Source organism: Grammomys surdaster, unplaced genomic scaffold (assembly GCF_004785775.1).
Source record: "Grammomys surdaster isolate TR1022 unplaced genomic scaffold, NIH_TR_1.0 125216, whole genome shotgun sequence".
In the NCBI taxonomy this organism is placed as follows: domain Eukaryota; kingdom Metazoa; phylum Chordata; class Mammalia; order Rodentia; family Muridae; genus Grammomys; species Grammomys surdaster.
The window spans coordinates 301,374-318,820 of NW_021620106.1; the positions used below are offsets into that span (position 1 = coordinate 301,374).

A 17,447-nucleotide genomic window follows, 5' to 3' on the forward strand; every position below is an offset into this window, starting at 1 on the left:
GCACAGAGGGAAAGGAGGACAGAGTAAGCAAACAGACTTATCAAGAAAGATGTTCTGAGCCCAAGTGTACATTTGTGTAATCTAACCCTTGAAAGGCTGAGGCAAGAGGATTGATTGCTTTAAGATTAGTCTGGGTGGGCTGGAGAGATGGCTCAGTGGTTAAGAGCCCTGACTGCTCTTCCAGAGGTCCTGAGTTCAATTCCCAGCAACCACACGGTGGCTCACAACCATCTGTAATGGGATCTGATGCCCTCTTCTGGTGTGCATGAAGACAGCAACAGTGTACTCAGACATAAAATAAGTAAATCTTAAAAAAAAAAAAAAATCTGAGGGCTATACAGTGAGTTTCTGGGCAGTTTACAAGGACCCTAAATGAGGGCTGGAGAGATGGCTCAGAGGTTGCCGGCTCAGGTTCAATTCACAGCACCCACAGGGCAGCTCACAACTGTCTACGGTCCCAGAGCCCTGCCTGACACACTCTTTTCTAGAATTTATAGCACCAAACACCTAAAAGCAAGCAAAATGCCTATTTAAAAACAAAAACCCTGAATACATTAAAAAAAAAAATAATGGGAGAAAAAAAAAGCACCCAAACTGAAACCTTGTTAAAAATAAAAATAAAATAAAATAAAATAAAGGTTCTGCAAACAATTTTCTGCAGCTGAAGACTGAAATATCCAGAGGGCCAGTATTCGCGATCCAGTGAGAGATACTGCCTTAGAAGGGTAGAAAGAAAACTCTACTCTGCGTTACCCTATGCCTGGCGCCTGCTTCAAAAACTTCACATTTTTAAAGTCACCACTTGAACCACCATGTCAACCAGAGACTGAATAAAAATAGGTCAAATCCCACACCAAGCAAAGAGGCCTCAAGCCTCAGATCGCTGTCTGCCGCTCACAGGTTGGGTAAAACATGGGGCTGCGACAGGCAGCCTGATAACTCACCTCCTGTCCAAGAAGACAAGGGCTGTGATGCCCGAGGAGGTCTCCTCATTGCTGCAGCAGAGCACCCCCTCAATGGCGTCCCACACCTGTGGAAACAGAGGCTGTGAGCACCCACTCCCCATGGGAACCCCCCAGCTCGGTGTGGGCAGCCACTCGGCACACCTCCAGCCGGCCGCTGCTCCGCCCAACCACGATGAGATTGCCTTGCAGCTCTAAGCTCCAGATGGAACCGGCTGTGCTAGGGGCCCAGGCCAGAGGAGGAGAGCCCTTCTCGGGAGAAGTCCCCTCTTCTTGAGAGGCCTGGAGCAAGGGAGGTCCAGGGGAGGGTGGGCGAAGGGCCGACATGCGCACAGCAGCCAGGCCTTCCTCCTGGTACACACGCTGCACCAGACGGCTGAAGTCATAACCAGAGTCTCTAGAGCGGCCACAGCCCGCCCGGTGCCGAGGCTCGGGCTGAGTGGGCTCTGGGGGCAGCTGCACCGAGAAGTTGGTGTCGATTAAGCAAGTGAGGTCTGGCTGGTCCCCAAAGAGAGAAGGCGGTGGAGGCCCTCGGGGGCGGCGTCGCAGCGGGGGGCTGTCCCCAGGCTCTTCCGGGCTAGCTTTGCCTCCATCGGACAGCCTTTCCCAGTTCTCCTGAGCTTCAAAAGCTCCGCCTCCGCAGCTGTCCCGGCGTCGCCTGGCCAGGATGAGGGGCACACAAGAGTATGAGCTGCGAGCGGAGCCTGTGAGAGCAGGCAAAGGCGGGGCCCACTCACGCTTACCCAGGGCGCGGGATCCGTGTGAGGCAGTCCCCGGTCTGTGCGTCCCACACGCAGACTTGGCCTGCCAGGCAGCAGCTCACGAGTAGCATCCCATCACTAGCCAGACACTCGATGTCCTGCGTGAGGGTGCTATGTTGACAAGGGCCAAGGCCGCGACAACCTGCTGTCCGCTGAATCCCACCCCACTCACCATGAGGTGCCCTCGCAGCACCAGCGGCACTATCTCCGTCTCAGGCGGTGCGTAGCCGTAGTCATCGCACGGCAGCTCCCCGCGCCTCCGCCTGCCGGGGCCACCACCCGGCTGCCCATAGTTACGCGGGCAGAGCACCCGGTAGAGGCAGAGCAGCAGCAGCACTAGGACGATGCCCGCTGCCAGGCCAAGCGCGGCCACCCTGTGCGCGACAGCAAAAGTATGAGCAGGTGTACCCCAACACCGACTCCACCCTGACCCAGTTCTTGTCTACTGGGGCCTTACTTGTACAAGGTAATGTCGCCATGGGTCTGTGTTCCACTTGGCCCCTTAGGTCCGGCCTCCCAGAGGCCAGCAGGCAAAGGCTCTGGTGGGGCCCAGGCACTGCGACCATCCTGAGGATGTCGCCCCTCCAGAGCCTCCCGTGGATTCAGGTGTAGTGTGACAGGGATGACAGGCAGCAGGCTGATGTACCTGTGAGTAGGCAGTGATGCCCTGCCTCAGTAGGGATGCCCTCCTAGCGTAGTCTCACTGCCTGCAGTCCCCTCCCCAAACCAGTTCTGGCACCCCAATCTTGCTACTTTCCAACCCTGGCACCCTAGTGCATCAGTGCATCTCATTCTGCCAAGGGGAAGAGGGGCAAGCAACCTTTAACTCCTGAGAACACGGACTCAGGACTACCCTCCCAGTGTAGTGATAGGAACACTAGTTCCTGTTATCGCTGCCTCCATGAATTGGTTTGGACTATTTTAAACTCAATGCAGAATTCAGCCTAGTATTCTCTCACCTAGTAGAGAAGAAGATGCCCTGGGGATGGTGAGTGACACCGAAACAGAGGACAGTTGGCTCAGCTCAGCTTACCTTTTGGCCAACGTGATGTTGTAGTAGTTGAAGAGTGTGGGCCAGTGTCGGAAGGACAATTTCCTCCACAGCTCCTCATCCTCAGGGCCCCAAGTTACCTCTGGGGCTCGGCTGTCATGGACACCCTCTGCTGGAACTGCATGCTCAGGCAGCTCACCTGCCAATGTCTGGTTCTCTGGCAGTTTAGGAGCATCAGGTGGGAAGATGGAGAATGCAGGGTCCGGGTGGCTGGCAGGCAGCACTCCACTAGGCACAGGCATGGGGCCTAGTGAACCCTCACCCAATGGGCTCTGCTCTGTCACCTGGGCAGCAAGGTAGGTGCGCAGCCCTGCTGGGTCTGTGTATACCAGGATGCCAATCCAGACAACGGTACCAGCCTGCAGTGGGGTGTCGGGTGCTCAGTAGGGCCTTGTAGGCAATGGGCAGCCCCAGGCCCCAGCAGTCTTGGCTCGCACACTGGAAGGACCTGGATGTGCAGGTAGGACATGGCCCCCAAGCTGTACTCTTTTACCTCCCCAAGTCCTCTCACTACCACCTGCCAACATTTGCCACTAGAGCCCTTTCTGTGTTTAAGAACTGAATTTTCAAGGCTAGAAACCACTGGAACCCCTTTAATTTGACAGAACTTCCTGACCTCTTCTGTGCAGGCCCAGAAAGCTGACACTATTCCCTGGTCAGCTTGGCCAGAGGGCCCAGGTGCCTAATCTACTGCAAACCTTCCAAAGGGCCTCAGTTTACCCCCACCCTCTCCCTTAGCTGCCTGGGAGAAATGCTGCCACCTCAACAGCCAGCACACTCCTCTGTTCTCGACTGCTTGCATGCTACATGGAGGCTGATTAGCCATGGCCCAGGGAAGCACTGACCATGAAAAGTGACTTTGTCCTAGAGAATCCCTGTCCTGTGTCCCTCTAGAGACAGCTCATCCCCTCTGTCCTGGTACTGCTTCCCCAAAAGGCAGGCCAGGAGTTCCTGGTCAGAGAGCTCAGAAGAAAGGCTCTGTAGTGGCACCCCTGGGATTTGAATGGATCTTAGTGCTGTCCCTTGCAAGGCAGAGCAGGGGTGACGGTACCATGATGAGGCGCTGTGCCAGGCGAGTGCGGGCCAGGAAGTAGACGACACGCAGCCTTTTGGGAAGCCGCAGGTTTCGGAAGGAAGATGGTTGCAATGTGATGGTGTACGGTGTGGATGGCCGTACAGTGAGCTGTCTCTCATACCGTGCTGGCCTCCCCACAGGCTTGGCTGAGGGCAGGCAGGATTCAGGGGGCAGCCGCTTGTTCAGGTCTGCTAGCTGTTGAGTGCACAGAGATCAGGCCCCAAGTTGTTCAGAGGCTGCCTACATGGGAGTGCTGCCTCTGCTTGGGCCCACGCTCTGTCACTCTGAGGCCTTCTGAACAAAGCCAGCAGCAAGCCAGACAGAGGGCAGGCAGACTCAGCCACTCTTACCTCCATCCGTCGAATGTCGATTGACAGGACAGTGGTGAAGAACAGCATCTGGAGGAAGAAGTCAGACACCAGGCCCACAACAGCAAAGAGGCAGAACTCCTGCAGTGAACACACGAGAGGCATAGTGGTTGAGTGGCTGTCAGCCTGGGAAGCGTGGTCCCCAGAATTACCAGGGCACAGCAATGGCAAAGGAAAACATTCTTCAGCTACTGGTCTGGAGACTGGGAGCCGACTAGTAGGGTCAGGATAGCTGTTTACTGGGGAGCAGGGCAGAGCCTGCATACTTTGCTTCAGCGTGGCCTTAAAAGGTGCTTTTCTGCCGGGCGGGCGGTGGTGGCGCACGCCTTTAATCCCAGCACTTGGGAGGCAGAGGCAGGTGGATTTCTGAGTTCTGAGGCCAGCCTGGTCTACAGAGTGAGTTCCAGGACTACACAGAGAAACCCTGTATCGGAAAAACAAAAAAACAGAAACAAAAAAGTGCTTTTCTAGAATCTTCTAGTTCTGTGAGAAAGGCATAAGGGTCTGATCCAACCCAGGAAACTTTAAGCCCACCAGCGTGCTCTCTAAAGAGCCTTTCTCCACAAGCCCTGACTTGCTCATGTACTTTTCTGGCCAGTTACCACAGAAAGAAGAGGAATTCTGCCCTAACCTGGGAAAGGGGTGGTTTGCATCCTAGGCCTAGTTAAGGGGCAGAACTTGCTGAGAGTTAGGTTTTCTTCCCCTGCCCTTGTTTGAGATCTCTGGCACAGCAACATGGATTCTATTAAAAGCCTGCATGCGGTGACAGCACACACACACACACACACACACACACACACACACACACACACACACGCCACGTGGCTGCTAAGAGGTAAAGCTGGAGCCTTACTTGGATGGCGGGCACAAGGGTGAAGTAGCCAATAAGGATGATGCCCAGTTCAGTCGCCACGTTCTTCATGATGGACCAGCTCTCGCTGCTTAAGCCTACAGGGAAAGCATATTGAGGCAGTGAAGGCCAGCCTGCTCTACATGTCTACACCTGACCTTGTAGTCCTCAGAAGGACAGATGTATGAAGAAGGGCTCCAGCCTCTGGGCAGCCAGTCCACTCTAGGCAGACTCTAGGGAGGGCGAGTAGATGAGAAGCCAGCCCAGGGCTTTCTCAACTGTGACCATATCCACTCCTAACCAGCAGAGCAATGGCTGAGCTAACGACTTGCTCATGCTGCCCTCAGGGTTATGCTGCCACAACTGTCATATTAACAAGTCTCTTCATTTACACAAAAGGCTTTGCCTCATCTCTTCATAACCCCACACTCAGGACAGAGATTAACAAAGCACAGAAGTTCGTCAGAGGATGGTGGAGTGAATGCAGTCAGTTTCTGGTTACTGTCACAGACACAGGCCTAGGATAAAGTGTCTCAAGAGATCAACTTCCTCTTAGCAGGCCATGGTGGTGCACACTTTTAATCCCAGCACTCAGGAGGCAAGGACAGATGGATCTCTATGAATTTGAGGCCAGCCTGGTCTACATAGCAAGTTCCAAGACAACCAAAGCTACACAGTGAAAGACTCTGTGGTAGGGTTGTGTGGGTACATATTATGCAAGTGTGTGTAGAGGTCACATCAGGTTTGTTCTACAGAAACCTTGTATTTTGAGACAGAGTATCTCATTGGCCCAAGGCTCACTGATTAGGCTAGGCCAGCTAAGGGTCCACCTAGCTGTCTCCCTACTACTGGGATTACAACTGCCGTTGCACTATGCCTGGCCTTTAAATGGGTCTAGAGATTGAAAACAGGTCCTCACATTTGTGCAGCAAGCACTCTACTGACTGAGCTGTCACCACAGCCCTAAAAGACACATTTTGAGGGCTCCTTATCTCCTTTGGCCTAAATGAAGAACAGCCCATCACCCCAGTGTTACCTTGTGCAATCCGAAGCTTCACCTCAAGGTCCACTGGGGTTGATACCACTGACTTGGTCAGCACCAACACATTCTCTAGCCCAATGACCACCACCAGATATGGGAAAATCTCCCTGGGGAGCAGAGGAAGAAATAGTAAGGGATGGCGGCATGATCAGGGCTAACATAGCTAGTTCTTACCAGGCTTGAGCCCTGGGAAAGCTGTGGGCCTTCCGGCCTAAAATTGAGGCTGCCAATTTCTGTAGCACAGGGAAGAAACCCTCTCTAATGTACCTTCATCCAGCAAGGCTCCTTGTAAACCCAGCTTTTGGCCCTTAGGCAGGCTCCAAAGCTTTGCTATCCCTTACTATCTCCACTGGGTAGAAGAGACAAGAAGGGAAACTGGAAGAACCCACTAGAGAACATCACTGCCCCACTACCAGACCTCAGCTTTCTTGACCCTTCCCACACTAGACTCCAGTGGCTGATGGAATTACCATGGACCTGAAATTTGTCACTCCAGGCCAAGATATTCATCTAAACGGGAGGGATGGCCGCAACCTAAATCCTCATGCCTTTGCTGAGAAGCTATGCCTCAAGAGGAGGAACTGTCCCCATAGGGCATCTGGCTGCTGGCTGAGCCTTATCCATGTACATGAGGCTCTGAAAGGGACTCAGAAAAGGAAGCAGGCAGTCCAGGACAGGGAACCCAACAGGAGCCATACAGAGTAGCTTTTCTGCACAGCTGCTGACTCCTATCCTAGGCCTTGGGTCTGTTATCTAGCACTGGGGGGAAAGTGGTTTTTCCTATGTCAAGGTCAGGGACAGGCCAGTTGCTTAGTAACACAGGCAGACCCGACAGCCACAGAACCCAAAGACTGAGGACAGACACAGGCAAGGGCTTCTGCACTAAGATTTCCTGAGGAACGAGGGGAAAGGAGCGTCAGTGTGGAAGAGAGTGAACTTATCTCCCCATACTGACAACACGGACCACACTTACTCTATTTGGGCATTTTAATTTTTTCTTAAAACTTCCATTGCTGGGCAGTGGTGGCGCATGCCTTTAATCCCAGCACTTGGGAAGCAGAGGCAAGTGGATTTCTGAGTTCAAGGCCAGCCTGGTCTACAGAATGAGTTTCAGGACAGCCAGGGCTATACAGAGAAACCCTGTCTCGAAAAACAAAACAAAACAAAATAAAATAAAACAAAACAAAAAGAAAAAGAAAAAAACCCTTTCATTATATTCATGTATGTATGTAAGTATATATGCATGCACACATGTGTCACAAGATGCATGTGGAGATCAAAAGACAACTTGTGGGAGCTGGTTTTCTCCTTCCATATTACAGATCTAAGGATTTAACTGAAGTCATCAGGCTTGGCAGGAAGTGCCTTATTCACTCAACCACCATGCCAGTCCTCTTTTAACAGTGAGGAAGACATATATCCTTTGTCGCGCACCTCCCTGGACCCAAACCCTCAGAGAGCAGTGGTCAGCTGCAGAGATCATTCGGTAGTGAACAGCGCACTGCTCTTACAGAGGACCTGAGGTCAGTTCCCAGCACCTCACCAGGCAGCTCACAACCCCCACAGCTTGAGCTCCAGGGCCTCCTCATCAGGTCTGCAGGGGCACCTCTACTCACCTGCCCCAACATATTACAAATAATAAAAACAAATCTAAAAAAATCAAAGTGTGCATGTAGATTTAAAATATAAACAATAACATCCATATACACACATATACCATCCATATGCAAATATATTCTAAAAGCACGGAATGTATATGTATGCATATGTACAAACACATACATGCATAACTACATGTTCTAGATAGAGAAAGACATGGCATATACATAAAGAGGGAAAAATGTACTCTTTAATGTCAAAAATAATAAGGCAAAGACATTGCATAACAACAAACATCTAGTCTAATGGTCAACAGTGCCCAGACGTGCAAGGGACCTGATGGCTCACTCTGGTTCTGTGAGACCTACCCGCCATTGAGTGTGGGCGTCAGGCCGAAGAGAGTGCAGAGCCCCACAGACATGAGGAGCGAGCTAAGTACTGTGACCACGGCTGCCAGGGCGAGGCCCCACTTGGACTTGACCATGTCGATCTTGCCTAGAGAGCAGAAAGGACGTATCAGGGCAGTACCTCCCTGGCCCCTGGAACCCTTCATAACTGAGCTCCTAAGAACTGAATGTGCCATCAGTCCAGGAAGGGAAAGCTCCTCTTACCCAGAGGAAAAGGACAAGAATGAGCACTCAGTCTCATGAACATAGCACACCTTTTGGGAGCTCTAACCCACCAAGTGTCTTTTCCTCAGAAGCCCCTGAGAATCTATAGGGGAATGAAGCCTTAGCTTTAGTGACTGCCAGATATGTTCCTGGCTCCAAGCCATTTCTGACAGCAGGGAAGTGGGTGTCAGGGAGACGCCATCGTGAGACCTACGTGTGGAGAAGTAGATGTAGGCGAACAGGATGATGTAGGTGGTCACGAGCGGGATGAGCTCAGCAACGCCAATCTCCTCTTTGAAGTGCACGTGGACCAGGTTCTCTGCTCGGAGGCTGCAGTTGGGGCTGGGGTGCAGAAGCATGAGCCGGGCACGTAGGCTGCTCAGAAACCTGTAGAGAAAAGAGTCCCTGAAGGGGCCCGGCAGGATCTCCTGCCATCTGTTGATCGGATGCTTCTCTGAGGTGTCTGAACATCTCTCTAGTCTCCACAGGCACCAGAAGGATGATGAAGCTGCAAACCTCCTTTCCTGACCTATCACACGGTTCCAGGTGCCAAAGGCCCAGAAGAACACACCAGAGGAGCCTCAGGGGATCCAGCCACTTGTGGAGAGCTGCTTGCCATGGCTTACTGAGAAGACACAGGCTGCATAGGGCTCAGTAGTCAGCCAAGGCCAACAGCCCAGGGCTTGAGAAGAGACCAAGAGAAAACTCCAGGCCATGAAAGTTGTCAGACCTGCCTCAGTTCCCTCGTTCTTAGTCAGGCCTGAGGGCCATCCTCATTCAAATTATCAGAATTCTTTGGTATAAAGAATACAAACACTTCAATAGGAGGCCTGGGGCCATGCTGGTCAGAGAAGCAACCACTCAAGGCCAAGTCTCCCACAGAGCACGGGCCGGAGCACCTTACTTGGCATGGTAGCGCTGGAAGACCAGGGTGATGGAATAGGAGACCATCCTCTTCCGTGTGTACAGGCTCACCCCACTGTACTTCCCAGGAACACCAAACAGCAAGTCTGTGGGTAGAAACAAGCAAGCACTCACAAAGGAATGACAGTCACTGATACCAGGTGGCAACTGGGATACCCAGAACCCCTTCTCTACCCTCATTCTTAGAATCAAGAGGCAACCCCTGATATACTAGAGCACCCATTGAAGGAGAGACAATGATCACACAGGTCTCTCTAGATCTTGAGTGCTGAGGGTACCTTTGAGTGTGGCTGATGTCTGTAGAGTTTTGGGCTCATGCTGATGGATGGTCCCGATGATGTCAGGGTCAGCATGGAATCTTTCCCAGTCATTCTGCCAGAAGTTCCCAGGGGACAGCAGCAGGCAGCCATGTTCAGGAAGTAGGCTCCGGAGTTTCCTGAGGCCTGGCAGCAGGTCTGTCACCTGCAGGCAAACCTCCTCCAGGCTCTTGGTCCCTGAGCTATGCAGAAGACGGGAGGAAGCCTCTGCTGTTTCTGCCAGCACAGGGCCAACCCACTGCACTTACAGGGAGTCGTCTGTCAACAGGCTCCTAAATGCTTTATCTCCCCTTGCTATCTCCAAAGAGCCTGGTGATAGGGCACTGAGGGAAATGCTACCAAGTATTCAACAAGAAGACCATGCATCTGTGCAGCCCTCAGAATGCACTGGCGCCCTAAAGCCATCTCCTTCCTGGAAAGTCAAGTGTGTGAGAGCATGCAAACTCCCCCACTAACACCTGAGACAATTTTAGTGGCCAAGTGAGAGCAAGAACATTTAGGGCTTTAGTTCACCAAAATTCTTGTCAAAGTCACTTGCTAACTAAAAGCTGGTGGCAGCAGACAGTCTGTTGAGCCAGCATGTACCAGAAGGTACCCCCAGGTAGAACTTGCTAATCTCAGCAGAACACAGAGGCTCAGCTATAGCTTAGCTAACTACCTACTGTCAGGCCCACTCACACCCACTCTGTTGAGTTGTAAGGATGCAGCATCAAAGGCCCACAAGAGCCCTGAGAACTGCAAAGCTGGCTGAAAATGTAACTCCCTTTGATACTCGGGGTTGGGCGTCCCTGAGAGGAGTACCTGTCTCTCAGCACATGGTTCCGGATCTCTTCTACCAGTTGGAATGCTCGGGACAGAGGTGACCGGAACACATCTACCGCCAGAAGATTTCTATGCCAGGGAGACACGGATGACTTCACAAATATCTGTTGGATGTATGCCACGGGGGCACCCACATACTGTAGAAGAAACAGGAAAGGACGGAAAAGAAACACTGAGCATGTGCTATGGGGAGAACACTCATGAATTAGGTATCAGGAAAATATGTCCTGCTCCCCAGGCCAAAACAAAGCTCAGATTCATGTTCTGGGTTTTCTGGAATAAAGCTATGTCCACTACACCCCCACCCCTGGTCCTTGGCCCATGCTATTACAACAGAGCTGTGTGTCTGCAAGAGAAATGTCTGGTCTATCATAGTACCAAGCTAAATCACTTACTGTCCAGCCCTTTACCAAAGCATAGCTGTTGGCTGCACCAGACTACAAACTCTAAGAGGTATGTGGCTGTGTATAGACACTGACCCACAGAGTTAGTACTCTGTAGTGTGTTTAAAAAAATCAAGCCAAGTTTTTGGCTGGGTATGGTGATACATGATATAATCCGAACAATTAAGAGGCAGAGGCAGGATTGTCCCAAGTTTGAGGACCGGCCTGATTTAAACAGCAAGTTCCAGGCCAGCCGGGCTACATGATGTCTCACAAACAACAAATTCTCAGTGCCAGCTCTCCAACTCTATGGCATTAGAGGTGCTTCTGACCTGAGTTCCAGCGTCCTCACTGTGAAGAAAGTAACAATGCCCATCATGTGGCATCCAGATGTGTGCTCCCCTCACTCCCACAAGAATGTATTTGAGGAGACACACACTGCTCATCTGTGAGATGGGTTTGTTTGCTTGGGTTTTGTTGTTGTTTGAGATGGGGTTTCTCTGTGTAGCCCTGGCTGTCCTAAAACTCAATCTGTAGAGCAGGCTGGCCTTGAACTAAGAGTTCTGCCTGCCTCTGCCTCTGCCTCCTGAGTGTTGGGATTAGAGTTGTGTGCCACCACCTCCCCTCCCAGAGGTGTTTTCCTTCCTTCTACACATTATTATTATTAATTTTTATTGATTCTGTGTGAATTTCACATTATGCACCTCAATCATTTCTCTACTCCTCCATACTCATTCTTACAACCTCCTCCTAAAGAGAAAACAGACAAACACACAATCTCACCATGGAACCTGAGTATGTCAGTGTGTCATACAGCACATACTTTTACTCAAATGGCTTTACTTATAAATGTTCATTGCAGTGAGTCGTTGGTCTGGTTTGAGGCCTCTGGCTTCCACCATACTATCAATACTGGATCTCCTCTCGGATATCCTGGTGTTGACCTATGTTGTGGAAATCCTGGAGCATTGGATCTGCAGGATTGGTCCCTTAACAAGCTCCAGCAGTTCACAGATGGAGTAGATGTCGGGATGGGCCAACTCAACCCCCTAGATCTGGGCCTGGGTGATAGCTGAGTTGGTCAGCCCACCAGCTCTCCTGCACCCCCGCTATTGGGGCCAGCTCTACTGTGCTGCCCAGACAAGGTGCAGGCCGCTCTCCTGAATGTTGCAGCCAACAAGGGACACAGCTAACTCTGTGAAGTCCTTGGACATTGACATGGCCCCAGGCAGCAGCCCAGACTAGGATATCCCCATGGCCTTTAGTGGTAACATGGGCCATAAACATTGACACAGAATCCTGCTGCCGCAGGGCCACAGACCTAGACATGGCTGGCCAGGACATCAACATGGCCTTAGGTGGGTGGACAGGCTACTCACATCGGGCTGATCCTCCCCACCCTTGATTCTCCAGCTCCGATTCTCTTTCCTTCCCATCCCTCTACCACATATTTGCTCACTGCAGTGGCACCTGCCCGCCAGCCTGCCCACGCACTGCACACACTGCATGGTAGGTAGCAGGAGCACCTCCGGGTGTCCCTGCCCACTCACACCCACAGAGAAGGAATTTTACAGAAATAACAGCACTAAGCAGTAGGAAGGAGGCTGCTCGGGCAGTTCCATAACCAAACAGGGTATCAGAGTGTCTCAGACACTCTTACTAAGTGCTACACTTTTCTCACAAGAACTTGGTGTGTGCCTGTCTCACTTCCAGAGCATGCCAGCGAGTGGCCTCATAAACTGCTGGCAGAATGAGAATTGATTCTTCCATATTGCTGCTGACCTCACTGGGACCAAGCTCAAACTGCAGATGAGGGCATTCACATGTGCAATTCCCAGTGACAGATGAGCCATGGAACACTCTAACTAACGTGTGTAGTATGTGAGCTAAAGCTGAGTGCCTGTGAGAACAGGGAAGGTGGAGACAGGCAGGGAGGGCATCTGAGGAGCAAGGGACACAGAGTAAGAAGGCCTGTACAGCACAAAGGAAGCCTGGCAAGTGAAAGGCCAGCTGGGACACCTGGCTGGATCTTCTGGACTTTAAAATGATGACAAAGAAAAGCCTAAATGTCCCTGAGGTGGAGGGGTTGTCTAGAGAAACCAAGGTCCTAGAAATTCAGTGGCAACTAGAGAGAGGCAGGCAGGTAGGATAGAGGGAGCTGGGCATGCCCGAGGGCTAAGGGGCCCGCTTCTAAGCCAAAGCCAGCCCCTCAGGACTCCACAGGGCAGGTGAGAGGAGAGATTCATTCACCTGCTTCTGCTTCCCACGTGTGGGGATTAAAGGCATGTGCCACCACCACCCGGCTTTGGACCTGTATTTCCACAAAGGACTAATAACTACAATTCAGAATGAGTTCTCAGCCAGGCAGTGGTGGCGCACACCTTTAATCCCAGCACTTGGGAGGCAGAGGCAGGCGGATTTCTGAGTTCGAGGCCAGCCTGGTCTACAGAGTGAGTTCCAGGACAGCCAGAGCTACACAGAGAAACCGTGTCCCGAAAAACCAAAAAAAAAAAAAAAAAAAAAACCAGAAAAAACAAAACAAACAAACAGAATGAGTTCTCAACCTGGGATATAGGGTCAGGCTCCAGAAGGATTATTAGTGCCCAACCCCCAAGTTCCTGCAAAGTTCTTCTTGGAAGTCTATTGTTAGCACCACTGTTCTTTTCATGGAAGGAGTAGCATGGTTTTCTGTGCAGTTCAGATTTATCTGTCTGTCTTGTGGAGTCCACTATGTCTCTTTGGCTGGCCTCAGATTTGTAATCTTCCCATCTTAGCCTCCTGGGTACTGGCATCACACAGGTGCACCACCATGCCCAGCCCTCCACCATGTTTCTAGAGAACATGTTGTTATCCCATTTGTCCTAAACAAACTTTTCCTTTGACGTCCCGCCAACTCTGGGTAGCCCACAGCTCCTATGTTTTCATTCACTGGCCAGAAGGCTTTGCAGACAAACCATGTTGTCCGGCCCCCTGTGCAGACTCATTCCTCAGCTTACCTGGGCCCCTCTGCTGGATGGCTCTTGACTCACCCGCTGACTTCCACCTGAACCTTCCCAGCAGGTGCTCCACATCCTTCAAGCTGTTTCAAAGTCTTGGCCCAGTCATTAAACATATCAAGTCATCATTTAATATGTGACTTCAAGATCTCTCTTCTGGACATCAATATCCTCTTACAGGGGCAGCCATTCACAAGCCCTAGACCAGTTTGGAAACTTCTAGAAGCAGACTCTGAAAACACTAATTCATCTTAAAGATACAGGAAACTGCAGGGGAGACAGCCAGCAAAGGGTGTATTGAGTGTGTGACCGAGCAAGTAGAGCTGGGAGACTCCATATTGCTCCTACAGACACTGAGTAAGAGCTGTTCTGAGGATAGAGATTCTCCAGCTCCACAGGCCACTGTACCAGAGATCCTCCAGGGAAGGAAAAGCAAGGCTGGTGAGAAGGCAGGCACTAAAATGTAAGTGAAGATGAGGTGTGGCCTCAACACTACATTGCTGACCTTAGAAGTCTGGCATGGAACAAGCCTGAATGCCTCTGAGAACCTGCCAGATTGGTTCTTACAAAGGCCTGGTGAGGACTGGGACCATAACAATCCCATCTGAGTAAGTAGTTAAGTCCCAGTCACCAAGATGCTCTAGGGCAGGCATTCAAGTGCTGAAGCCTTCAGGCTTTTCTCCTTTTAAAGCCCATCTTCTATTTTAAATTTAGTTCTTCCTTCATAAGTAAGCAGAACAACCTAGATTCAAATTCTAGCACCACCATCACTGGCTGTGTGCCATGAATGAGGGCGATGGGCTCACCAAGTGGGAATAAACCACCTGCCCAAAGCAGGTCCCTGTGAAGGCCGGTCAAAACAACAGATACAAACTGTTAAGTTTAACGGCTGAGGTGCCTACTTAACATGCCAAAGAAGACCTGGCTGCCAGGACCTCCCAGAATCCCTCAGGCCCTACCTGTTACAGATATGGTTGGCATACCTTGCCATTCCCCGCTCCACAGCTCTTCAGCCCAGAGGCTGGGCTGCCATTCTCCCAGAGGTTCTTTCATATATAATCCAGACATTTTGGTTACCTTTGTCCTCTTGGCTGCTGCACCTGGTTCTCTTCCCATTCTCTTCCCCTCCCACCTCCCCACACGGTCACTCTGGACTCTGGCTATACTACACTTCTTTTATCTACAACAAACATGCTCCTCCACTGTACCTAGGAGCAGCCAAGTCCCTTCCTTCCGTTTTGCATTCATGAACCATCTAGAAAAGCATCAGAATGAAACCATTACTCCTTGGAATTATGAGAACTAGATCTGACATCCCAGGCAGTGCCATCTCAGCCTGCTAGTTCCTACAGGTTCATTCAGATTGGTTTCCTTTTTTTTTTTTTTTTTTTTTTTTTTGGTTTTTCAAGACAGGGTTTCTCTGTGTAGCCCTGGCTGTCCTGGAACTCACGCTGTAGACCAGGCTGGCCTCGAACTCAGAAATCTGCCTGCCTCTGCCTCCCAAGTGCTGGGATTAAAGGCGTGCGCCACCACCACCCGGCCAGATTGGTTGCCTTACCGCCATTTTTCCTATGTCACTGGGGGAGGGGAGATATTTGAGACAGGGTTTCTCTCTGTAACAGAACCCTGGCTATCCTGAACTTGCTTTGTAGACTAGGTTGGCCTTGAACTCAGTCTGCCTCTGCCTCCCAAGTGCTGGACTTAAAATGTGCACTACCATACTGGGTCTGTGCCAGTTTTTTAAAAAGCAAACTGTTAAAGTGTATAAATGTTTTATCTGCATGCAGGTGTGTGCACTACATATGTGCCCAATGACCAAGGAGGTCAGAAGCGGGCATTGGGTGCCCTGGAACTGGAGTTCTGGATAGTTGTGACCATGTGGCACTAGGATCCAAACCTGGGCCACTATGAGAGTGATAAGTACTCTTACCTGCTGAGCCATCTCTCTAGTCCCTGAGTTAGTTCCTTTAAGGGATGGCTTCCACTACCGGAGACTTGAACTCCAAAGTCCAGAAACAACTTGAGCCACCAACTTTCTCACTTACAGCACACAAAATAAAATAAAATAAAATGAAATAGCAGGTACAGTCACCATCTCTTAAATAATCCTGCTCTTTGCCTACTCAATGAGAACCCTTTCTTGAGCACCTGTGGTACACAGAACATTGGCATTTATGTAAACCTGAGTGACCGTAACTTCAAAAGTATGGCAGTGCAAGCATAGAGCTTCAACAGAATCCTCACGTGGAAGGCCGGTAGGCCAGGGCTCCTGAAGAAAGGACCGCTGAGCCGAGGGCAGGCCTAAGGCACAGATGCTAGTGACCTCGCAAGCAGTCCAAGCACACAGAGCTTCCTCTTCTCCGATCTGTTCAGGCTAGGCAGACCTGAGAGACAATGACAGCCACAAACATCTGCTGAATGTGAAAGGTGGGCCAGGCACTGCACTAAGTTTGCATTCTCTTATTTAATCCTTAGGATAAAGTGTAGCACAGGCATAATTATCACCTTGCTTTAGAAATATGGAAACTCAGGTGCAAAAGTGTACAGTCATTTGCCCAAGGCCACACATGGGGAAATGAAAGACTCTGCTGTTTCTGCTTTGTTTTTCTTTGTAAGCACAGCCCTCTGCTTAGAAGGAACTGCTCCTTGCCAATCCAACAAAGCCATAGTTCACACTAAGTCTAATACAGAGTGGGCTGAACTCAGACTAGGACCTGGTAAGAATGAGTAGGCTCTGTAGCAGGAACTGAAGAGAGGGCTTAGTAGTTACAGCATTTGCTGCTTTTTCATAACCAACACCCATGCTGGGAAGCATGGAGCTTTAGCTCCAGGGATTGGACACCTTCTTCACACACATGCTCCTGCCTCTCTGCCTCTTCCTCTGCTTCCTGCCACAGTGAGACCGATAGGCTCCTCCACCACACTTTGCTGCCACCATGATGCTATGCCTCATCTAAGACACAAAGCATCAGAGACATCTAAAACTGGACTGAAGCTTCTAAAATCACAGGCCATGACACCAAGGGCTTCTCATAGCTTGTGACGGTTTCTCAGACGTTTCTTGGTTTTGGTGTGAGTGCTGGTCAGGTATTTTGTGGGGTGTCCCTCAGTTGAGACTGCTTGATATTTTTACTCAGTAGACGAGGGCTATCTATACATCTGGAAGACTCCAGAGGCAAGTGCCATTCTCTCTACCATCCATACCTTCTTGAAGACATGCCTGTCAAGTTCTCCACTGCACACACCCTTCTCATGCCTGTGCTCTGTGGAAAGAAGTCTCTACACACACTTAAGGAACAGGGAAGTCGGGTACTGTGGAGCATGGCTTCCTGCAGTACTTGAGAGGCAGATGTACAAGAATCAGGAGTTCAGCTACATAGCAGGCTGAGGCCAGCCTAGGCAACACTAACCCTTGTCTCAAAAAAAAAAGAAAAAGAAAAGGGAATTATGAGCCAGGCAGTGGTGGCACATGCCTTTAATCCCAGCACTTGGGAGGCAGAGGCAGGCGGACTTCTGAGTTTGAGGCCAGCCTGATCTACAGAGTGAGTTCCAGGACAGCCAGGACTATACAGAAAAACAAAAAACAAACAAAACAAAAAACAAAAAACACAAAAAAACAAAAAAAAACAACAAAAAAAACAACAACAACAAAAAACAAAAAAACAAAACAAAAAAAAAAAAAACAA

At 50.5% G+C, this 17,447-nt stretch overlaps 1 protein-coding gene across 1 annotated transcript in view; it reads right to left on the reverse strand.

Annotated features, from left to right (window-relative positions):
* Scap (SREBF chaperone) overlaps positions 1-17,447 on the reverse strand; it is a 60,499-nt gene that overhangs the window by 2,751 nt on the left and 40,301 nt on the right. The window contains exons 4-18 of the mRNA XM_028785394.1: positions 10,362-10,519; positions 9,522-9,742; positions 9,224-9,329; positions 8,534-8,706; positions 8,077-8,203; positions 6,104-6,216; positions 5,071-5,165; positions 4,200-4,298; positions 3,826-4,044; positions 2,757-3,133; positions 2,181-2,369; positions 1,896-2,097; positions 1,706-1,821; positions 1,107-1,620; positions 945-1,030 (exon numbers count right to left, since the gene is read on the reverse strand). Of these exons, the coding sequence (XP_028641227.1) occupies positions 945-1,030; positions 1,107-1,620; positions 1,706-1,821; positions 1,896-2,097; positions 2,181-2,369; positions 2,757-3,133; positions 3,826-4,044; positions 4,200-4,298; positions 5,071-5,165; positions 6,104-6,216; positions 8,077-8,203; positions 8,534-8,706; positions 9,224-9,329; positions 9,522-9,742; positions 10,362-10,519 (2,795 nt within the window). The remainder of the gene's footprint in view (positions 1-944; positions 1,031-1,106; positions 1,621-1,705; positions 1,822-1,895; positions 2,098-2,180; positions 2,370-2,756; positions 3,134-3,825; positions 4,045-4,199; positions 4,299-5,070; positions 5,166-6,103; positions 6,217-8,076; positions 8,204-8,533; positions 8,707-9,223; positions 9,330-9,521; positions 9,743-10,361; positions 10,520-17,447) is intronic.